The following is a 24,726-nucleotide window of genomic DNA, read 5'->3' on the forward strand; positions in this document are numbered from 1 at the left end:
TATGCACCACATATATATTATTCAATATATCATATATTTACTTATGCTATACTTGTCCCACTATCCTACAAATTGTCAGAACAATGTTCAACTGACATTCCTGAATAATTATCACAATTAGTTCCTCCCTGGCTTATGCTCATTAGTTCCTCCTTGGCTTATGCTAATTAGTTCCTCCTTGGCTTTTGCTCTCCTTAACTACTCATACTTCCTTCTTATGTATCCCTAATGTGGAATTATCATAGTTTTTATATCCTTATGTACATATGTGATATAGAATCGTCATTGTTCTTATACATATATTTCCTATATATACATATTAATAAATACTTACATTATAGTTTTCTCAAGTAACTAGGCGATGTAGAACCGTCACAATAAACAGCCTTGTGTGCATATTTCTCTATGTGCACATTCTTTCCCCCTACAACACTTGATGGTTCTTACATCAATTTTATCTATACTTTCATTGTTTGCGTCTTCGTGTTTCATTGTGTGTATGTGTAAGTGTGTCTGTGTATCCTGATTCTTTGGCCTACTTATATGAAATAAGTTGAAGGTTATTGGAAACCACAGAAAATAAGGAGGACTTTAGCAACAGAAGTATATGAATATGTAAAGAGGGAAAGATAGACCGGTACTCACAAGGGAACCTCCCCATCGCACCCCCCTCAGATTTAGTTACAAGTTGGCACAGTGGATAGGCCTTGAAAAACTGAACACTCATCAATCGAGAAAACAGGAAGAAGTTGTGTGGAACTATAAAAATATAAGCAAAATATACAAACTGAGTAGTCCATGTGCATGATAAGCAACATCATGGATAGTCTGAGCACAGGAGTGCCGTGGTCCCGTGGTTAGCGTGAGCAGCTACGGAACGAGAGGTCCATAGTTCAAGTCTTCTCTCAGGTGAAAAGTTTAATTTTTTATTTTCAGTTTATGTGACAAACTCTTATGTTTTCATCAATCAGTTTTTTGGGCGTGGTTATCACATCCACAAGAAAACCTAAATCGGGCAAGGTAGAAGAATCTTTTTACCCATTCGCCAAGTGTACAAGTTAGGTGGGTCGACAACATATTCCTGTCATGGGATGCACATGCCGCCACCAGTGTCGTATAGAATATATCAGACGTGTTTTCCTGTGGAGGAATCGGTTGACCTATTACCTTGCGATCAAATGTTTTCGGTTCCCATTAGAGAGGCACGTCCTTTTGTCTACTAATCGCCCGGTTTTGCGGTGCGGTCGCAAAACACAGACACTAAACTTATTACAGTGAACAGAGATGTCAATGAACGAACGGACAGATCATAACTTTGCGAAAATAAAGAAAGTAAACTTTTCACTCGAGGGAAGAGTTGAACCAATGACATCTCGCTCCGCAGCTGCTCACGCTAACCACGGGACCACGGCGCTCCTGCCTCAGACACATCTTGTGTTGCTTATCTTGCACATGGACTACTCAGTTTGTATATTTTGCTTATTTTTTCATAGTTCCACACAACTTCTTCCTGTTTCTTGATTGATGTGTGTTCAGTTTTTCAAGGCCTATCCACTGTGCCGACTTATAACTAAATCTGAGGGAGTTGCGATGGGGAGGTTCCCTTGTCAGATGAGAAGTAAGAAAGGAAAAAGTAGAAAAGGTTGCTAAGATTGAAGAAGAGAAAGAAGATAGCCCCAAAGACGGGAAACCCTTCCCATCCCCCTTCCCCAAGATCCCTACTTTGCTGGTACTTTAGCGAGAAGCCGGAGGAGGAATGGTGTTAAACGTCTCCTACAGAATGGACATTCTCACCTTCACCTTTGAAGTCCCCAAAGAAACATCGTAGCAACCCGTATGGAATGGCAAATGGTGAAGAATCAGTTACACTTGTCTGTGAGGATTGTCTGAAAGGTGTGGTGTGTGTTTGGTGTTAGTTATGCTTGTACTTACTACCAACCTCTTCCAAAACTAATACAAACCCTCCCCTTTACATCACATTTCATAAAAGGTATAAAATGTTCTATAAAAATAGAAAATTATACACTACAATCAAATAGTTGTTCAGTTAATCACTTTACACACATAATATACTTTGTTCAGTTTGTCATCTAGACATCACTCGGTTTAACTAGTATCATCATATTATACCTTTCACTCAAATAATATTTTATTTGTTTCATTTCATGTCTAGAGATCACTGTTCATCTGTGATTCTCTTTTAAGTTTTCTACTTTACTGTCATATCCAGTTTTCTGTGTACTAAAATTATAGGATAGTTTAAGAATTCAAAAATAGATTACAGAGTAGTTCAAGATTTGAAGGAAATTTGGTGCAGGAAAAAATAGCACAGAAGGAACATCGAAAACAACTAGGATCTGATGGTCATCACTCTGCCCATTAAGACAGAACGTTAACGTCCCTGGGAGACAGATGTGACTCTGCCCGGATCCCATGGATCTGATATTAACCTCACTTGAGCAAGTGCAAACCACTACTTCTCGTTAAATTTTGTGTGAAAGTCTCCCCATAGCAAAACAATCACCTCTTTACTAGGTAACACAACATCAGGTAAAGTTATTCTGTTCTCTGCTCTATCCTGGATAAGTTTGAATTCTTTCCATAAATTATCTATGCCTCTCTTAGTTCCCCCTGCGGGTCCGGGGTAAGAATAGGCCTGCGGTATTCCTGCCTGTCGTAAGAGGCGACTAAAAGGAGTCTCAAACGTTTCGGCCTTCATGTGATGGTCCCCATTAGGGTTTGACCTCCATTTTTCCAAATTCCACAGAAGTACGAGCCTTTTGGGGAAGGACATCTTACGTGGTGCACCATCAGTCCTCTGTGCCCTAAGGCCTTGGCACTCTTGATCGTCTTGGTGTCGTAACTGCACCCTCCATCCCTCGTTTTGGGCATACACACCTGATGGATTGTGTAAGTAACGCCCTTAGTGCGTCACCATCTGCACCCACGATCACTATGGACTACCCATGGCACCCAAAATCCAGCACGGTAGCCAGCCCGTTGTGGTGGGGTCGTCATGTACCCTCTAGGTTGTAGCCCCCTGACAACACAGGGATCGTACTGCCGATGCCTGAGCTGACACCTCACCACGTAAGCCAAGGAGTAGATGCCCGTCTCTCTGGGGCATCAGAACTCCCGGCAACGACCATCCTGCCAGGTGGCCTTTGCTGTGGCTGGGTGGCGCCCGTGGGGAGAGCCCCTGGGCGGAGTGGGTGGCATTGGGGCGGATGCCCCGCATTGAAGCGGGTGAAGTCTCGAATCTGGTGGTCGCCCGACCGCCAATGTCTCTAAGCGTGGTAAGGTGGAATTTAACGCTGCGACATATAACCCGAAATCGTTCCCTTCCCTAGCCACACCGTGGGAGGAACGTAGGGCTGCAGACAGACAGGAGCCGTATTTGCCACGATACCTTGTATGCAGCAGAACTGATGGGGATTCGTTTTTGGGGACTAAGCCTCTTTTCTTTGTGCACAATCTCGAAGATAAGTTTGGGGAAGTGGCGTCTCTTTCCAAACTGAGGAGCGGGGCCATTCTGATACAAGCAGCTTCATCTGCACAGTCCCAGGCATTGCTCGCCTGTGAGAAGCTCGGTGAGATCCCCATTACTGTCACTCCCCATAAGTCCTTAAATTTGGTCCAGGGGATTATTTTTTATACAGATCTTCTGCTACAGTCTGATGACGAGCTACGTGAGAACCTGGCACGACGAGGTGTACACTTTGTCCGCCGTGTCTTTAGGGGGCTGAAGGATAATAGGGTTGCTACCGGTGCTTTCATCCTGGCCTTTGAGGGCGACTGCTTGCCTGAGAAAGTCAAGGTCATGATCTACCGGTGCGATGTCAAGCCCTATGTCCCGCCCCCTATGCGATGCTTCCAGTGCTGGAAATTCGGACACATGTCCTCCAGGTGCACTGCCAGCCCCCGTGTCGTGATTGTGGACGACCTCCGCATCCTAATGCTCCATGTGCTCCGCCTCCCACCTGCGTTAACTGTGGGGAGCATCATTCTCCCCGTTAACTGTGGGGAGCATCATTCTCCCTGCTCACCAGACTGTGCAGTCTATCAACGAGAGCGGAAGATACAAGAAATTAAGACCTTGGACCGTTTAAGTTACCAAGAGGCAAAGAAGAAGCTAGAACGACTCAACCCCACACCTATGTTGAGGAGTTATGCTACCGTCACACTGCCGCCACCAGCTCCTGCACAGACTCCCTTCTCCGTTGGCCCACAGAGAAATCAAGTAACGTCTGCACCACCGCTGGGACAGGCCACTCTCTCTTCCACTGCTCCCAAAACACCCAGTTTGGGAGCAGTGCGCCCCAAGCAACCGGGGACGTCAGTCCCCACCTCTCAGCCGGAGCGGCGAGAGCCCTCTCCGGCTCCTCAGCCGGGGAAGCAACAGCTCTCTCTGGCTGCTCAGCCGGAGACACAACAGCCTCCGCCGGTCTCACTTGTTCGGAAGGGATCCCTTGGGGGAGTCCCTTCCAAGGACTTCCCCAGTGTCTCACAAGACACTAGCCAGTGGCTGAAGAAGCCACCAGCTGCTGGTCGAAGGGCTTCACGCTCTTCCTCTGTACCTGATAATGCGTCAGGAAAGCCCTCCTGTGGTTAGACACTGGACTCGCATTCGGGAGGACGACAGTTCAATCCCGCGTCCAGCCATCCTGATTTAGGTTTTCCGTGATTTCCCTAAATCGCTCCAGGCAAATGCCGGGATGGTTCCTTTCAAAAAGGGCACGGCCGACTTCCTTCCCCGTCCTTCCCTAATCCGATGAGACCGATGACCTCGCTGTCTGGTCTCCTTCCTCAAAACCAACCAACCAAAGCCCTCCCAGCATGCCAACCCTCCTCCCAAAGACAAGAGAGAGAAGAGGAAGCTCTCCAAGAAGGATAAGGACCCAGTGGTTCCCGCACCAACGCTTCCTGTCAGCTCAGCCTCTGAGTATGAGGTCGAGATCTTTGCATCCCCTGATGACCTGGATCTCGCCGTCTCCTCAGAAACGATGGCCGTAGCGATGCCCGTCACTCAGTCGGTGGCAGCATGTGACCCTGCGAAGTAATTTGCCTTTTCAGTGCCTGAATGCCCCTACAGGACACGCTTTGTACAATCCTCCAGTGGAATTGTGGCGGTTATTTTAGCCATCTACCTGAGCTACGTCAGCTTCTAAGCATGACACCTGCTTTAATCCTCCAGTGGAATTGTGGCGGTTATTTTAGCCATCTACCTGAGCTATGTCAGCTTCTAAGCATGACACCTGCTTTATGCATTGCCCTCCAGGAAACCTGGTTCCCGGCAATGCGGACCCCTGTCCTCCATGGATACAGGGGTTATTACTGCAACCGTAGCACATACAATAGTGTGTCAGGTGGAGCCTGCGTGTGTGTCATTACCTCTGTATATAGTGCTCCTGTGCCCCTTCAAACATCATTGGAAGTTGTGGCTGTCCGCGTAAGGACTACCCAGGACATAACCGTCTGCAGTGTCTATCTCCCTCCAGGTGGTACAGTCTCCCTGACCGAATTGGCTGCACTTGTCACCCAACTTCCCACGCCTTTTCTTCTCCTTGGGGATTTTAACGCCCACAATCCCCTGTGGGGTGGATCGAAGATTACTGGCCGAGGCATAGATGTCGAAAATCTCATCTCCCAACTCGACCTCTGCCTCTTAAACACTGGCGCTGCCACGCATTTCAGTGTGGCGCATGGCACGTTCTCGGCCATAGATCTGTCGTTGTGCAGCCCAGGGCTTGTACCATCGGTCCACTGGAGAGTCCATGACAACTTGTGTGGTAGTGACCATTTTCCCATCTTCCTTTCACTACCCCAGCGTCGATCCCATGAACGCCTGCCTAGATGGGCATTTAGCAAGGCAAACTGGGAAACGTTCTCCTCTGCTGCCACTGTTGAATCTCTCCCCCACGGTACCATCGATGTGGCGGTTGAGACACTGACTGCAGCGATTGTTTCCGCTGCGGAACGTACCATTCCTCGTTCGTTAGGGTGCCCCCGGCGAAAGTCAGTGCCTTGGTGGTCTCCGGAGGTCGCTGAAGCCATTAAAGAACGTCGGCGGGCTCTTCAACGACATAAGCGGCACCCGTCTTTGGAGAACCTCATTTTCTTCAAACGTCTCCGTGCTCAGGCACGGCGGCTCATCAAGAGGCGGAAACAGGAGTGCTGGGAGAGGTACGTTTCCACCATTGGTTCCCATACTTCACCCTGCCAGGTGTGGATGAAGATTCAGCGCATCTTTGGATTGCAGCACTCTACAGGTGTCCCAGGGCTTACCATCAACGGGGCGGTATCCACCGATGCCGATGCAATCGCCGAGCATTTCGCACAGCACTATGTTCGGGCCTCTGCGTCGGGGAATTACCCGCCGGCGTTTCGCGCGCTCAAACTCCGGGAGGAAGGCAAACGGCTTTCTTTTGCTTCTCGCCACCCTGAGACGTATAACGCCCCATTTAGTTTGTGGGAACTCCAAAGCGCCCTGGCACAGCGCCCCGATACAGCCTCTGGGCCAGATGGCGTCCACAATCAGTTGCTCAAACACCTGTCCCCGGACTGTCAGCGATGTGTTCCTGCCATCTTCAACCGCATATGGGGCGATGGTGTCTTTCCGTCGCAGTGGCGAGAAAGTGCCATCATTCCAGTGCTGAAGCCTGGTAAGGACCCGATTAATGTGGATAGCTATCGGCCCATCAGCTTGACAAATACTCTGTGCAAGGTACTGGAACGTATGGTGAGTCGACGGCTGTGTTGGCTGCTCGAGTCTCGGGGTCTTCTGGCTCAGTGCCAGAGCGGCTTCCGTCAGGGCCATTCCGCCGCCGATACTTTGGTCTTCCTTGAGTCTGCAATCCGCACTGCTTTTTCCGGGCGCCAACACCTCGTCTCCGTCTTTTTCGACCTCTCCAGAGCATATGACACGACGTGGCGGCACCATATTCTCACCACGTTGCACGGGTGGGGTCTCTGGGGCTCTCTCCCCATTTTTATTCAGAATTTTGTATCTGTTCGGACATTCCGCGTTTTAATTGGCACATCCCATAGTTCACTTCATATCCAGGAGAACGGCGTTCCACAGGGCTCTGTATTGAGCGTGCCCCTTTTCCTTGTGGCCGTTAATGGCCTTGCAGCAGCAGTAGGTTTGTCTGTCTCACCCACGTTATATGCTGACGATGTCTGCATCTTTTACAGCTCCTCCACCATTGGTGTTACAGAACGTCGGTTGCAGGGAGCCATACGCAAGGCGCAGGCGTGGGCCCTAGCCCATGGGTTTCAGTTTTCTCCTGCGAAGACTTGTGTTATGCACTTTTGTCAGCGTCGAATTGTCCATCCCTACCCTGAGCTCTATCTTCAGGATGCTATGCTCAGGGTTGTTGACACTTACCGTTTTCTGGGATTGCTGTTCGATGCCCGGCTTACTTGGCTTCCACATATTTGTCAGCTCAAGCGTCAGTGCTGGCAGCATCTGAATGCCCTCCGCTGCCTCAGCAACACAACTTGGGGTGCAGATCGTAACACGCTGCTGCAGCTCTACAAAGCCCTTGTGCTGTCCCGACTGGATTATGGGAGTGTGGCGTATGGGTCAGTGTTGCCCTCAGCGTTGCAACTGCTGGACCCCATTCACCACTGTGGGGTTCGACAGGCGACAGGAGCATTCCGCACCAGTCCTGTTAATAGCATACTTGCTGAGGCTGGGGTTCCTCCGCTCCACATTCGGCGTCTACAACTCTTAGCCAACTATGCTGCCCACGTTCGTTGTTCGCCTCGTCACCCTAACTACCGTCTCCTTTTCGCTAATGCGGCAGTCCATCCCCACACCGGCGGCCTCGATCGGGCCATACCATTGGGATCCGTGTTCGGTCACTCCTTAGTGACCTCGATTCTTTGCCTCTTCCATCTGCTTTTCAGGTCCACCCACATACGCCCCCTTGGTGTATTCGTCAGCCACAGCTTCGGCTGGACCTCTCACAATGGCAAAAGGATTCAGTTCCTCCTGCAGTCTTGCGCTGCCAATTTCTTGCTCTCCTCGACGCATCCCGCGACTCGGAGGCTATCTATACAGATGGCTCGATGGTTGATGGCCGTTTGGGGTACGCTTATGCTCATGCGGACTATGTAGACCAGCGTTCATTGCCGGACGGCTGCAGTGTTTACACCACAGAGCTAACAGCCATTTTTCGTGGCCTTGAGCGTATTCGTACCAGCACTGGAGAGTCTCTTGTCATTTGCAGTGACACTCTCAGTAGTCTGCAGGCTCTTGACCAGTGCTACCCACGCCATCCCATTGTTGTTGCCATCCAGGAGTCCGTTCATGCTCTTGACCAGCGTGGACGTTCAGTGGTGTTCATATGGACCCCGGGACACGTTGGGATAGCGGGAAACGAACACGCCGACAAGTTAGCTAAAGAAGCCACCCGCAAACTGCCGTTGGAGATCGGCCTCCCGGCCACTGATCCCTTTGGGATGTGGGCAGACGAATGGCGCACTCTGGCCCATCTGTTGTTGGAATGTCCTCTTTTAACCGCTCTCAGGCGTGCTTTTAATCTCCAGGGTGATTTATCGTCTCTTTTAGGTGACAATGTCTCTATGGCAGATCGGGTTTTAAGTTTTATTCGCGCAAGCGGCTTTTATAGGTCCATTTAATTTTATTACGTCACCCTCTTTTGAGCTGTATCTTTTACTTAGTTTTGTGTTTTAATTCGACTCCCTCCTATTCTTTTAGGCTGGAGGTTTTAACGTGTTGCAGAGTGGCTGGCTCATCCTATTATTTTCGTGATCAGCCAGCCACGATCCTCTGCTGTACAGTTTTAATTCTTTCTGCCTTTCTTCTCTTTGTTGTTTTTATTGCTGTGCTCCGTTTTCCATGTTTCTTTATTATTGACCTTGGGGATTTTCTTCCCCTGGAATTTTTATCTTGTGCTTCGAATGACTAATGGATGGTTTCACTGTGCTCTGTGTGTTTATGAAACAAGGGACCGATGACCTATGCAGTTTGGTCCCTTTAATTCTCGAACCAACCAACCAACCTCTCTTAGTATCATTAAGTTCGGAAGATAAAATTGGAGACACGTTGTCGGAGGTTACTCTCGTGGCAACTTTTCTGTCTATCATCTCTTCTACCTGTTCATCCAGATTACTAATATTTATTATGTCTGAAGTGGCTAGTTTCTCTTTAAAATTTCTTTCTACATTATCAACTTAAATAGTGTGTTAGCACCTGCAATCTGCGATTGGACTATTGGTAATAATTTATCCTATTTCTCAACACTCTCCTTTAAGGTGTGTAATCTATGTTTTACAGCATCAAACGTAACATTACAGCCACTTTGAAATGATCCTAGTTTTTCGCTCAATTCAGACTCTACACTATTACATTCATCTTCAATATCAAATTCTAGTTTCTTTGCCAAATCCTAAAATTGGTTACTCTGTGTCTGACTAAAGTCAGTGAACAGCTGATTGACGTGACTACTTAAAGAGCTAGTTAATTCATCCTTCAAATCTATTTTAAAATTTTCCACTTTTAGTGGTTAAAATGTCAAATTCAGTCTTCAAATTTCCCATGCCTTCACACAACTGGCTAAATTCCTTATTTTGTTTGTCTACTTTTGCACTTAACAATCATAAAGTTTTATTCTGAATGTCCAATTTATTATTTACTTGAGTATTCACTGTGTCTATTTCTCTGCTTGAATTAGCACTCTGTGCATCAAGCTTTTCACTTTAAGTGGCACTTCGTGCTTCTTGTTTTTCACTTAAACTCACACTCAGTTCATTTCTCAAAGAAGCATTTTGAGCATTCGACTCTGTTTTCTGGTCATGTAACTTAGCATTCAACTCTTTTCGTAAAGAAGCAATTTGAGCGTTTACAGCTGCTGAATCTGCGCGCTGGGCTTCAATTAAATTCACTATTTCCCTAGTCATTTTAATAGCTGTGGCTGGTTCTGCTAGTTGCTGTTTGTGATCCATGTTCTTTCTAGTTTTAGATACACCTCTGAGCATAATAAGTATACTAACAGTCTATTATTGAACAGTGTCCTTAACTTTACATTTGAATAATTATTGTCTTTTGCTCACCTGGTGTAGAGTCTTAGGCTGCGTTAGTGAACAGGTGTAGAATCGGCGCCTGTGAACAGCATGGGCGCCGGCAGCGTCGAAGGTTAGTTTCAGCATCGGTGTCGGTGAACAGATTTGTAGTCAGCACCAGTGAGCAGCAGTTGGTATCAATTGCTGGTTACCTCATCCACGCCCCTGCGATCTGTGTGAGGGCTGCTTACTCTCCTCACTGGATCCTCGTTGTCGAATGGATCTTGTCATAACTCTTTTTAGTCTAAACAGTTGAGATTTTCCTTACTTCTTCTTCTTGTCTGGTATTCATCCACTTTCACCAATTTTGCCGTTTATGCAAAATCCAACTCTGCGAAACAATTTCTCTGTCTTGTTACTATTGGTTGCTATGGCAACTCACAATATCTTCTTATCTTGATTTCGTTTTAAAATTCCTCCTTCTTTGAGTCCCGAGCATGTCGGTCGCCACGTTCTTACGGTTTCTGAAGATAGAACATATGGAGTAAATATACAAACTTTGTTTTCGCCAATTAACGATGTATTGGATTATGCTCTCGCATTTCACATGTAAATTCTTCTGGTATTTCACTTTTATTTCAAGCTTTTAACCACCAGCAATTAAAAAACTAGATACTCTTAAATATAATCACAATTTGGTGGGTTTAATAACCGCCTAATTTATAGACGTCCCATGCGTCTTGCTTTGTTCAGAGCTAAGACCCGAATTAAGAGTCTCTAGTCAAATCGTATTTCATTTGTTCATTACAATTACAATCATTACACCGTCAAGGGATAACATGTGCTTGCTCCTTGTACGTCACATACAGCTTCTATGGCGCGACCGGCAAACACTTGCCTGCACCGACCTACTGCCACAATTGCAGTATTCGCCCGATACACGTCCATCCTGCTCACACAAAAACTGGTGGTGCGGTAGACACGTCTCCACTCTCCCACACTCATACTTAAAATATCGAGTGTTCGAGACGGTGGAAGACCGAGTGTCTCTAGAGTTTACCTCAAAATTCTCGAGGCACTACAAGATGTGTTCCGTAGGAGTTACATCAGGTGAATTCGGTCGCCAAGACATCAATATGATTTCACTGTAATGCTCCTCAAACCACTGTAGCATGGTTCTGTCTCTGAGACATGGACAAGTATACTGCTGAAAGATCATATCGCCGTCGGCAAGACATCAAGTATGAAGGGATGCATGTGGTTCGTAGCTGACACCGTGTTTTCAATTACCACCCCAAGTCCTGTATAAGCACAGGAGAATGTCTCTCGTAGTGTAATACTACTCCCACCAGCCAGTATCTGTTGCGTGTTGCACGTTTGGAACTACCATTCATCTCAGTGACAGTGTTTGTGGAGATGAACATCAACCTAGTGTAGCAAAAATGTGATTCACCTCAGGAGCTGACACGTTTTCATTGATACACAGTCAAATCCTGATGGACTCATGCCCACTGCAGTCATAATTGATGATATTGTTGGGTAAACATGTAAACTAGAATGGGTGGTCTGCTGTGGAGCTCCATGTTCAACAGTGTAAGATGAATGGTGTGCTCTGAAACACTTGTGTGTGCACCAGCATTGTGCTCTTTTGACAGAGATGCCACAGATCACCATCTGTCCTACTTTATGGAGTAGACAAACCTCCGAACCCTATGTTCTGTGAAGAGTCGTGGATGTGCAACCATTTAGCACCTAGTGGTAGTTTCACTGTGCTTCTACATCTTTCCGTAGATGCTCATGACAGTAGCATGTGAATATTCGACCAGCTTTGCCGTTTTCAAGATACTCGTTGATAGGCTCTGTGTAATAATAATCTGCCCTTTGTGAAAGTAATTTTTCTCATTGGATTTCCCCGTTTGCACCCATATCTTCACTAGGATGGTCCCCCATCCATGTCTGTTCCACTTGCATACTTTTGTTACCGAATCATGTGGCTGCAGCACCAACAGGCGGCATCCAATGTTGTTGTGGCCAGTGGTCATAATGTTTTGGCTGTTCAGTGTATATATTTTCTGTAAGGCAGATTTTCGGGGCAAGAAATTCAGGAAAAAGGAATGCTGCACCCAGCACAGGTTTGGAAACATTTAATCTGAAGTGCCTCAGTCATTGCTTGTCTCTTTTCTTCTAGTGAATTACATTTGCACTCCTCTATGAGTTACCCCTCTCACACATAATTCTAAATGACTTTTCATTTCTCTTGTGACAGCACCTTAAATTTTTATCTCATCTTCATTTTAACTCGATAAGTTCTACCAAAGTGCATAAAACTTTTTGTGAGTTAATTTAGTGTCCATGTGAGCCTTTCTGTTGTGTGTAGTTAGCACATATGAGATATATATCTAAGAAATTATCATTTTTGCCACAGACATTGCACCAGCAGGTGTTACAAGAAAGACCTATGTTTTACAAATATGTTGAGAACATATGGCCTACACATCAAAAGAGGTGCAAGAATTTACATCCAGAAATAAAGAAGTATATGGATACAGTATGGAAGGTACTGTTCATTTTATATTTTAAATTGAGAGTGTATGCATTACCATTTAGTTACTTTGAATGCTGTACCAGGCTATTGTACATTAAGTGTGTATTCTCCCGATATTTTTTTTTTTCTTCAGCCTTAGATATTTCGAATTGTTAGTATCATTTTAGTATATCTAATACAAACTTTCTTTCTTTCTTTTGTGTTTCTGTGTTATTGTTGTAAATTCAGTTCTGATGATTCTGTTTCTATACATTTTTGATATCCACCCTCTTTTGAGCTTATCCTCCATTATTCTCTACGTATTATCATTGATTCTTTAATGATATTAATTTCTTTCTTGAATCTGAAATTGTTGCTCTCTATTGTAGGTAATCTGTAATATCCCACGTTCTTCTATTGTAATGTATTTTATGTTACACTAATTTGTTATATGTATGTCCCCGGTATAGCTCGAGAACACCTAAAACAATTTCATCTAAACAAGATGCACATACAAGGAAGTCCCCAACAAAAACAGATAGAACAGAATAAGCTCAATTTTAAAATATGGATATATTTGCGAGTTCAGAAGTTAATGAAATTAAAGACAATAGAATCCGAAGATATGATAGAGAGAATTATGACAAGTCATAAAAAAATAGGCATTGTTTGAAAACAGTATGTCTTTCCTTATTCATGTGCAATTAGTACTGTCACTCAAAATAGAAGTTAACCTATTGTTGTACGTTCTATGCTTATTTGTCACCAATATATAAATAGGAGTTTCAGTGAAGTGAAGTGATTAAAGTAGAGAGGAATGGAACAGTATGTGCACTGGCGTAGGGCAAAAAATTCATTTGTGTGTGTGTGTGTGTGTGTGTGTGTGTGTGCGTGCGTGCGTGCGTGCGTGCGTGCGTGTCCTTTCACAGAGCATCTGCTTTTGTCATAATTTTGTGAAGTTAATTTATTCTGACTTGCGGTTGGAAATTCTGGAGTGCTTGGAGTGAGTAAAACTGAACGTGTTGCACATATGGCTTACTGTACAGGAAGATATGGCTTACTGTATAGGAAGAAATATTGTCAGAATAAAACACTTTTAATGCCCTTAGGCCGTGTCCTAAGTGAGCGACAGAAGCGAGCGACAGCACGCGACAGCTTCAGGCAACAAAACACAACCACAGGTGTAGTTACGGAAGCGTCCTACGTGAGCGGCATCTGTGTCGCTGCATGTCTCCCCCTGCAACTGGCGACGTTCGAATTAAAACGTGTTTGAATCTTGTTGCTGCAGCATGCGCGACACAGAGTGACAGCCATGTGTCTTCTTGGCGAAGCAGTGGAGCAGACGCGACGACAGCTGAATTACTTAACATCCAATTTTAAGAAAACAATCAATGAAAAAATTTGATTCTTCCGCAAGCTATAGCTTGATAACTGTAGTAACACTGTTCACGTTTACGTCGCACTTCACTTGGCATAGACCAAGACTGTGTCCTAGGCGTGCCCGATGTTAACTGACTGGGCACGGCCCGTGCTGCCTGAGTTGTTGTTGTTGTTGTTGTTGTTACGCCGGCAGAGGTCGCGTCCGAATTCTCGCGTGCCCTCTGGTGGACGGGACTCTACTTGCGGCACTACCGTCCGTGATGCGCCGTGCCAATGTGCGCCTCCCGCGATCTTTCTGGTGGCTACTGCACTCCTCCTCCTTCGGGGGGTGAAGCCACTGTGATCCACTGCGTCGGAAGGTGGAGCGTCGGGCAGGAGCGATGACCTCCACATCCATTGGAAGGCCGGAGTCGAGAGGATCTGCCAACCCTCGAGCCGGAACCTTCGAATACGGCTGGAAGTGACCCACACGAAGAGGCCCCCGTCGTCCCACAACCGGAGCCCGGGACAGAACGGGCGACAAGCTGTCGAACTCTGGATCCTGTTCCACCTCGGGAGGGGCAAGACCCAGTGGCGGGGACGAAGGGGAAGGGACGACCACAGGTGAACCAGCCTCCTGAGAAACCAGGCCTGCTAGGGGGGCCGGCTCTCGCTGGGGCATCTCGAACGATAGCGATGCCGGTGCTGGAGCTACTGGAGGCTGCCAAGGCTGAGAACCATCGCAGTGCGGCAGAGTCACAGCGGGGAGAGGAGGTAACGTCCCCTGTGAAACCAACACAGGTGCCGGCAATGGGGAAGCCGGTGTCCGAGAGGTTGGAGGGTGGGTGCCCGAATGTGGACGTAGCTGATTTTGGTGACGACGTACCACCCGGTCCCCCGCCTGCGAGGTATAGATCCGGCGGCCATTTCGGCGCAGGACCACCGCCGGTATCCAACGTGGATTGCGACCAAACCCATGGGCCCAGACTGACACACCCAGTGGAAAGCCAGGTACTCTGTTTTGTGAAGACTGGCGAGGACCAGGCCGGAGGAGATGCAGCAGAGTCCTAGGTTGACGCCCATGGAGGAGCTCTGCGGGGCTGCGTTCTCCCATTGGTGTGGTCCGGTATGCCGTCAAGAAAAACGTCAATGCTTCCTCCGCAGGAAATTCATGCACATACTTTCTCATCTGCGCCTTAAATGTGCACACCATGCGCTCGGCTTCCCCATTCGATTGTGGATGGAAGGGGGAAGAGCAAACGTGCCGAATACCGAAGCACCTACAAAAATCCTGGAAGGTCTGCGAAATAAACTGCGGTCAATTGTCCGAGACCAGGGCGATTGGCAGACCTTCCACCAAAAAGATTTTTGCTAGTGCCTGGATTGCAACTTCTGAAGTGGTTGAGGAGCAGTGAACCACGTATGGGAATCGGGAATAAGCATCAATGACAATGAGCCAAAAGCCATTGAGAAACGGGTGCGCAAAATCGATGTGAACACGTTCCCATGCTTGGGTTGCCGGCGGCCATGAAGAGAACGCTGCCCTGGGAGATGCTTGTTGGCTCGCACACTGGGAACAGTCGGCCACCAAGTGCTCAATTTCTCTGTCAATACCGGGCCAGTACACATGTCTGCGAGCCAAGGTTTTAGTACGGGAAACACCCCAGTGCCCCGCATGTAATAACGTGAGGACCTCCCTTCGTAAACTTGCAGGAACAACCACGCGAGGAGCTGTATCATCGGTAGCCAGAAGGAGAACTCCTTCCAAGACCGAGAGGTGGTCTCGTACAAGAAAATAATTACGAAGAGGGTCCGAGGCCCGGCCCGGAGGGCGGGATGACCACCCCTGCTGAATGAGGCGAACTACTTGCCAGAGAACCGGGTCAGCTGCCGTTTCCCTGGCGACCCGAGAACTAGTGATCGGAAAGCCATCAACCGCTTGGCGGGACGCCACATCCAAATGAAAACACATAATCTCCTCTCGATCGAACGTAGGATCCGGGCCCACCGGAAGACGGGAAAGAGCGTCGGTGTTGGCATGCTGTCCCGTAGGGCGAAAATGAATGTCATAATGGTACTTAGAGAGGAACAAGGCCCAGCGCTGTAGTCTGTGGGCCGCCCTATCCGGAATCTGAGAGGCAGGGCCAAATAACGATATTAACGGCTTATGGTCAGTGATTAACTGAAACTTCTTGCCATACAAGAAAGGGTGAAACTTGGTAACAGCATAGACAATGGCCAAAGCCTCTTTTTCCACCTGGGCATAATGGGCCTGCGCGGGACTAAGCGTTTTAGACGCAAACGCCAGTGGTTGCTCGGAACCATCTGCATTGCGATGGGCCAGGACCGCCCCCACCCCATACTGCAAAACATCTGTAGCCAGGACCAACGGCTTATGGGGATCAAAAGTAGCCAAACAAGGGGCTGACATGAGGAGACCCTTCAACGAGGTGAGAACGCTCGCTCACATGCAGGCGACCAATCAAAAGGAACACCCTTGTGCAGAAGGCAGTACAGGGGGTGGGCTATAGTGGAAGCCCTGGGAATGAACCGGTGGTAATAGGCTATCTTGCCTAAAAAAGCTTGTAACTCTTTCAGCGAAGCGGGCCGAGGAAGGTTGACGATACCTTGGACCAAACTTCCTAGTGGCTGGATGCCGTGCCGAGATATGGTGTAGCCCACATACTCAATAGACGGTTGGAAGAAGGTTGGCTTATGCAGGTTGTAACGCAAGCCCACAGACCTGAATTTGAGAAAGAGGGTGCGAAGGTTGTGCAAGTGTTCCTTCGTGCTGCAGCCTGTGACAATTATGTCATCCAGGTAATTAATACAATGAGGGATTGTCGACGTGACGTGCTCAAGATAACGCTGGAATATCGCCGGGGCACTGGATATTCCAAAGGCCAACCGCTGGTATTGGTAAAGGCCAAACGGGGTGTTGACGACCGCCAGCCATTTGGAGTCCTCATCAAGTGGTATCTGATGATAAGCCTCCGACAGATCGATTTTCGAAAAATATTGGCCTCCCGCCACGGCGGAGAACAATTCATCAGCACGAGGCAAAGGATAGGTGTCCACCACCAATTGGGAATTAATGGTGGCCTTGAAACCGCCACAAAGACGTAATTTTCCCGAGGGCTTCCTTACAATAATGAGGGGCGAAGCCCACTCACTGGAAGAAATGGGAAGAACGACCCCTAGGGCTGTCAGCTGGTCTAGCTCTTTCTTTACCTGAGGGCAGAGAGCCAAGGGGATCTGCCTCGCGCATAGAAAACGCGGGCGAGCCGACGCCTTCAACGTTAAGTGAGCTTCAAAATCTGAAACAGGCCCCAGGCCCTCCTCAAAAATATCTGGAAAGTCTGAGATCAAAGATTCCAATGATTGATAGGGAACGTCTTCGGAGACCAACTGTATGGTGTCAGCGATAGAAAAACCGAAAGCTTGAAAGGCATCCAGGCCAAAAAGGTTAGCGGAGCTCGCATCACTGACAACAATAAAAGTAATAGGCCGAGTGACTGATTTGTAAGTCACGTCGGTAGTGAACTGACCCAGTAGGGGAATGAACTGTTTACCATAACCACGTAGACGCCGGTAAACTGGCGCCAACGGGGGCAATCCAAGGTCGGAATAAGTTTGTGCATTCAACAACGAAACTGCCACGCCCGTATCTACTTGCAGTTGTAACCGGCGCGACCGAACCAACACCTCGATAAAGAGTTTGCGTGCCGATGCGTCGGGAGCCTGGCCCGATGAAACTTCCTGAATGTCAACGTCCATGTCCTCTGTACCTGCTTCCTTCGATTTTTTTGAGGCTGAGCGGCAAACTTTAGCAATGTGACTTTTTTTATTGCGTTTGTGACAAACGGCCCAACGCTGGGGGCACTCTGACTGATCATGATGTATATAGCACGACGCACAGGACGGCAACAGGGGCCGGCGGCCGGAATTCTGTTCACGCGCCGTGCGGGAGCGGCCGTAACGGCGGGATTGTACCGCTCGCACGTCGAGGGAAGGGTCTTCTAACTGCAGGGCCCGTTGCCGGACCTCCCTATCAGGGGCCGAACGAACAATGACGTCGCGAACCATAACGTGGGCATACGACTCTCGCGACTGCTCTGTGACAAAATGACACTTGCGACTAAGACCGTGCAGGGTAGCGGCCCACACCCGGTAAGACTGATGGGACTGCTTCTTGCATTGATAGAACTCGACCCTAGCCGCCACAACATGCGTGCGGCGGTGATAATATGAAGACAGCAATGAACACAATGCGTCAAAAGACAAGGACGAGGGTTCCTGCAATGGCGCTAGCTGCCGCAAAACTTGATACAGCGAGGGAGATATCCAAGGCAAGAAGAGAGCACGACATACCTCCGCATCGGCAACATGAAACGCCTGGAAATGCTGCCGAAGGCGATGTTCATATGCGTCCCAATCCTCCGCCGTCTCGTCATACGGGGGAAAGGGAGGAGGAAACTGCGCCGGAGCAGACGGCGTGGAGAGCAACGCTGGAAGCACTTGTTTCATGGTGGCCATGAGCTCCGTCTGCTGCGCAACCAAAACCTGCACCAAATCCTCCATGCCGTGGAGAAGCTGCGAAACCGGAACAACGACGCAACACGCGAAAGAACGACCCTACTCGTCGCCAATTGTGTAGTAACACTGTTCACGTTTACGTCGCACTTCACTTGGCATAGACCGGGACTGTGTCCTAGGCATGCCCGATGTTGACTGACTGGGCACGGCCCGTGCTGCCGGAGTTGTTGTTGTTGTTGTTGTTGTTATGCTGGCAGAGGTCGCGTCCGAATTCTCGCGTGCCCTCTGGTGGACGGGACTCTACTTGCGGCACTACCGTCCGTGACGCGCCGTGCCAATGTGCACCTCCCGCGATCTTTCTGGTGGCTACTGCAATAACCTTAAATGATAAAGATCAGAATTTATTTTCGTTATTCATCATGGTTACTGTGCTGCACGAAATTGAGTACATGGCTGCACGAAATTTTTAAGAATTTGCAGAGGTAAAATCACATTGTGTAGGCTTTCCATATAGTTCATTTAAGGCCATACATTATTGCCTATGAAATGTAACCAATATATCTAAATTGTATTTAAAGTTGAGACCGGAATGATCTCTCTTTTCATTCTTGAAATACTGGTTGTTATATCCGCGGATGGGTCGCTCGCGGCGCGTCTGAACCTTTCCTACGCTTCGGGAATCAAGTGGTCGTACAAATCATCGTATGTCATAAAAGGTTCAAGATATCGAAATGATGAATTTTGGTAATGACAGCACACAGAAAGGACTATTTTATCATATGATTAACACTCGGTACATTTTTTTAAACACGTGAACAGAGTGAAAACAAGATTCCCTATAACTTACACCATGAGGTTTTGTCCAAATTTTCATAGCCAAACAAAGGGGGAGAAACAGGTAGACGGGGTATCAAAGTGACCAGCATGTGGTCTAGTTTGGCATGAAAATATTTAACTGCTTGAAAGTAATCAGGGTAATGAACAGAAAATTAATAAGCTGAGGAAAAATTGAAATATTTCACGAAAAGCTGCTGTAAATTATGTGTCAAAAATGTCATCTGTTCAAGACCTAGCTATTTTGCACATAAAGAGATACGTTGGTGCGGTATTTGAATGTCAAAAAGGCTTCCTTCGAATCAAGTATGTTAGGAAGGCAAACAAGGAGTCAGTAAGATCATGTTTTCTGATTAATACTTGAAGTTCAAAAATGGAAGAAATCAGTCAGATATTTTATGAAATGATTTGTGTAAAAGAAATAAGTAGATCAGAGAAACGTTCCATGTGCCTTTGGATGATGCTCAAAATCATGAACAGAAAATCCCTAATATTTTTTATGTCATACTTTTAGACAGATCATTACACAAAACATTTGACTTTCTTTTCAAAAATTTTATAAGCTTTACTTTTACAGACTATTTAGAGTAATTGAAATGCTTGGTCTAAACACTGACTGCTGACGGATTGCGTTTGCAACATCAAATACATGTAAAATTTCATAGTTCATTGTAATTTATCAGGAATTAAATTTGTGTGATATACTGGGATAGGTGTGCAGATCAAGTTCTTTGGCAAGACCTTAAAAATATACTTAGCGATGCAATGTAAACGGTATGCATAAAACTTAGTACACAGAATCATAACAGAGTTAGTAAGAATATTAGAATGGCAGGGAATCGAACCCAGAACCTTTCCCTTACATGTAATTATGAACTGTATATGCTACCTCTACACGACAGCTAGCTACTGTGTAGTGGTATCAATCTGTGCGCTTATGTTAGTATTTAGTGTAGTTAGTCATGTAATAGTCATTCCTCCGCATTTATTGGCTGTTAAAAGTTCTTGATCATGTAAAAAAAACATTCATATGTAATTTATTGATGAGAGAGTCGAATGCTCCTCTGCTCATTCACGTGTATTCGAAGAACTTGTCTGGTGATTTTTGTAGTTGACGATACTTACGAAATTCTCCATGGAGATTCCTCTCTTTGTAAATTTCATGCATAGGATTCCTTTTCATTTTATTTTCTTAAGTAAACCTAATTCTGTAACCTTACTCTCCAGCTACAGTAATCTACAGGTTAAGGACGCTGTTTTATAGAAACAGCTGGTTGGTGCGAGCAGCCATCTTGTAGCGTGACATGGTCACTCGCACGCAGGACACCCAAGGTTTTCTCCCAATGTTGCTGCTTGTCGCTGGAGTGTCGCGTATCCAGAAGTCGCTCGCTTCTGTCGCTCATGTAGGACACGGCCTTATAGTCTGGGAGACGAGTCTTTGGTATTGACAGCTCGTTAGCGTCTTTCCATTGCCTAGCGACCGCAGGCAGGCAGCCAATGACGGCCTGACTTTGAGCGGGTAGCAAGGGCCACGTAGCCGCTCTGAAACCCGGTCGCGCGCGCTTATGAAACTTACCAGTGTCTCGCGTGCAGGCGGTGTGGTCGTTCGTCGTTTGTCTGAAGTTGAATTCGCAGTTTATTTCGTTTTTGTTGTTTCTTTGTTTATGTTTCGTTGTAAACAATGTCTAGTGCGGCGGGTAGTACCAGCCCAACACAAGAAGTGAAACGGAGGAAGAAAAGTGTGCTACACACCCAGGCCCGTGAATTCGTGTGCTCTGTGAGGGATTACTTTGAGAAAGAAAAGGACAAAGGTGGGCCCTTAATTCCTGTTGTTCAGGTTGTGAAGAGAACTGCAGCAGCATTGAAAATAAGTAAGAACACTGTTGTAAAGATAGGGAAAGAACAGTATAGTGTAGATTGTGACGAGAGTGGCACAACAAAGCTGCACACACCAGGAAAGAAGCGACCAAGAAATAAGCAGGTGACAGCTTTGGACGATTTTCGGAAAGACGCTATTCGTCGTCATATATACAGCTATTATAAGAGAAGGGAACATCCCACTATCTAATTTACAGGTGTCGCTTCAGGAAGACGATCTTTTTAAAGGGAACAAATTTTCATTGCATACAGTGTTGAAAGACATAGGCTTCAGCTATTCACTGTTTAACGGATGCAAAATATTAATGGAAAGGACAGATGTAGTTGCATGGCGGTGCAGATTTCTGCGCAGGATCATGGGTGTGGAATTCGAAAGTATAGTGTGGTTAGATGAAACTTGGGTCAATGCCAGCCATTCTTTACGTAGAGGCTGGAATGATGGAACGCCCGAGGGGACAATGGCAGTGCCTGTTGGCAAAGGAGGGCGTGTTATTGTCTTACGTGCAGGAACGTCGAAAGGTTTTGTGCCAAACTGCTTGAAAATGTTTCGGTCAAAAAAGACCGGAGATTACCATGAAGAAATGAACAGTGTAGTATTTCAAGAATGGTTCGAGACATCGCTTATGACGAATCTGACAAGTCCATTAGTGATTGTTATGGACAATGCGCCTTATCATTCCGTTGTTCACGATAAGGCACCAACCTTGGCAACAAAAAAAGACGATATCATTCAGTGGTTGAAACGGCGAAAAGTAGATTTCAGAGAAGATTTAAGGAAGACGGAACTGCTCGAAATTGTGGCACAAAAGAAACCCCAATTTCCAACATATGTAATTGACGATATTGCTAAAAGGCACGGGCATGAAATCGTTTGGCTTCCTCCATACCACTGTCACTTCAATGCAATTGAAGGAGTGTAGGCGCAGATAAAAAATTACATTGCTGCAAACAATAAAAAATTCACGATCTCTGAAGTGGAAACTCTCCTTCCAGCAGCTATCAATAAAGTGACAAGCGAGACGTGGGCTAAAATTGTAAACAGCACTGCAAGTGCCATCAGAGAGGCGGCCAAAACCGAAGGGGTTGTGGAAGAATGCATCGAAAATTTAATTATACATCTGGGAGAGAGCAGTGATAGTTCGAGTAGTGCTGAGGAAGACAATGTCAAATCAGATTCTGACAGTGATGTGAGTGGTGTTTTTCCATTACAGTAACTACAACGTATTCAGGAATGTAAGGAGGGAGTTTGCTATCGATCTACAACCAGATCATCATATTGTACTTTCTTCAGATTATAACTCTTAATACACTGACCAATTATTCTGTAGCTTGTAGTAGAACAAATTAATAATGCTAATACTTAACAATGGAAACCAAAACTGCTAATGTTCAACAACTTGCTAAAATAGTTTTCATTTCAGTTGTGAAGTTTAACAAATAACTTTATTATGTTTCAGCATCTTAGATACTTGTACTAAATAGCTCTTATCAGTTTTCGAGTTAATATATTTCAAGCATCAACTTTAAATAAATTCACGCGTACCAATATGACTTGTATTTTGTCTTGCTTTTATTTCTACTGCTAGAGAATGCGTGTAGCAGACAGGGCGCCGCGTGTTGTGAGCCATGTTTGGCAACAGCGCCGTCTGCCCGCCGGAACTGTCAGAACCAATCACTCGTCTCACGGACTATAGTTGTCAGAGTTGGCGTATAAAAGTCGTGACGTGTAAGCATAACTCTTGAACGGCTCATTGAGTGCAGTGGCACAATGGAAGACATCGGAATCATTTTAAGGACGCATGCACGTGCGTGAGAATGAAGAGACTGACATATTAAAATAATTGAAACCAAGCTACATACATTAGTGTTTAAACCATTGTTTTTGGGTTTGAAGACTGTTTGGATATAATCGTGGTGACATTTAACCCCTAGAGATGGGGCTGATAGTAGGAAAGGGGAACACTTACCATATAACTTTGAATACTTCTAGTAATTTCAACCATATTTGGTACAGGTATATATCTGAAAAAGAAAATTACTCGAGGCAAGGGCATCCGCAGCACTACTGAGAATGGAAAAAGAAGCTTGTGACATAGAGGGATAACTCGTATCGACAGTTTTATGTTACTTGCTCAAGAGTGGGTTTACTCTAAAATTTGTTTATTCTTGTTCCTGGATGGGAAACTAAAAATATTGCATATCATCAAGTCTTGTGTTAATTTAATATTTCAATGCATTCTTAAAAGATTTTGTTTTATAATTTATGTGCTGTATTTTTAAGTTTAAAAATGCAAATGAAAATAGTTTGTTTATTTTCTGTACATAAATTTAATTCATTTTCCTATCTACCGGCCAATGCTGGATAATCAGCTAGTTCTGATGTAAGTTACAATATAATGAAAAGGCTTCAGCTGCCAGAGACTGGTCACGTGTGTGTGGGGGGGGGGGGGGGGGGCACGGGTGCGCGTGTCTGCTCGTTGCGTGTGCGTGTTGTCCATTTTTGACAAAGGCCTTGTTGGCCGAAAGCTAACATTCCGACTGTCTTTTTGTTGTGCCTTTCTGCGACTCAGCAGATCCGCTATATGGTGAGTAGCAATTATGCTTGTCATTATATTGCTACATTCCATCCTGGATTTTCCATTGTCTGTTGTAAGTTACAAAGATAAGATTAAATTCTGATTTTAAATGAAGACCTTTGTTGAAAATTGAAAATACTTGTAATTTAGACCAATATAAATTCAAGGACAGTAACAAATAAACATTTCCAATAAAGCTTTCAGTAGGCTAGCTGTGGTAAAAAGAAAAGGTGCTAATTTCAGCATCAGTGTCTTAAATGAAAGCAGTTTTGTCAGCAATTTGTCAAATAATTGAAATTTTGAATTGTCACTAAGCAAGTGTTCAACAAAATAATTCCACTAAAAACAAGTTTTATATACTTGGTCAAATCCGATATCAGAGTAGCAGAGATTTCTTTGTACTAGAACAAAGTAAATCTCTTTGGGCTTTGATGTAAAGTTTGAATGACTTACAGAATTTTGAAAAGTTTTGGCAATGGACGTAGCAAATACATGATTGTCACACATCCTGTGGTGGGGCCACAGTGGCAGACCATTGTGGCTCCAAGGATGGACATGATTCAGATGTGTTGCTGCTTGTTGAATCTTGTTTTGTTTATGTGTCTGTCTGTGACTGAAACTATCTGTTATACAGTGTTAATGCGTGACTACTCTTACTTCATCCATTGTCTGTATTCCATGTAGTACTTTCCAATTTTTCATAGTTTTATGTTGTACATGGAGTGTAGGTCTAGTGATAGTTAACTGCTTTAAAAATAACTTAGAAATGCTAATACAGCAGAGTCCTGCTAATCTGAACCCCGGTAATGTGAAAATTCGGATAATCCGAACATTCAAAATGTTAGTCTAAGTATGGAAAACTGCTGTACGTTCACACCATTTTAATTTACACAGTACAATAAACATGTATTAGAAAAATTGGCAAGAAAACATTAGGTTTAAACAATGCATAACAACGAAAGAAAAGCGGACATTTTATCCCTACTTTCT

The 24,726-nt window shown here is 45.7% G+C and overlaps 1 protein-coding gene across 1 annotated transcript in view; it reads left to right on the forward strand.

Moving 5' to 3' along the window:
* Positions 1-24,726, forward strand: part of LOC126194869 (little elongation complex subunit 2-like) — a 221,481-nt gene that overhangs the window by 53,223 nt on the left and 143,532 nt on the right. Inside the window, exon 4 of the mRNA XM_049933213.1 lies at positions 12,455-12,586. Coding sequence (XP_049789170.1) covers positions 12,455-12,586 — 132 coding nt within the window. The remainder of the gene's footprint in view (positions 1-12,454; positions 12,587-24,726) is intronic.

The sequence above is a fragment of the Schistocerca nitens genome, chromosome 7, assembly GCF_023898315.1.
Source record: "Schistocerca nitens isolate TAMUIC-IGC-003100 chromosome 7, iqSchNite1.1, whole genome shotgun sequence".
NCBI classification, from domain to species: Eukaryota; Metazoa; Arthropoda; class Insecta; order Orthoptera; family Acrididae; genus Schistocerca; species Schistocerca nitens.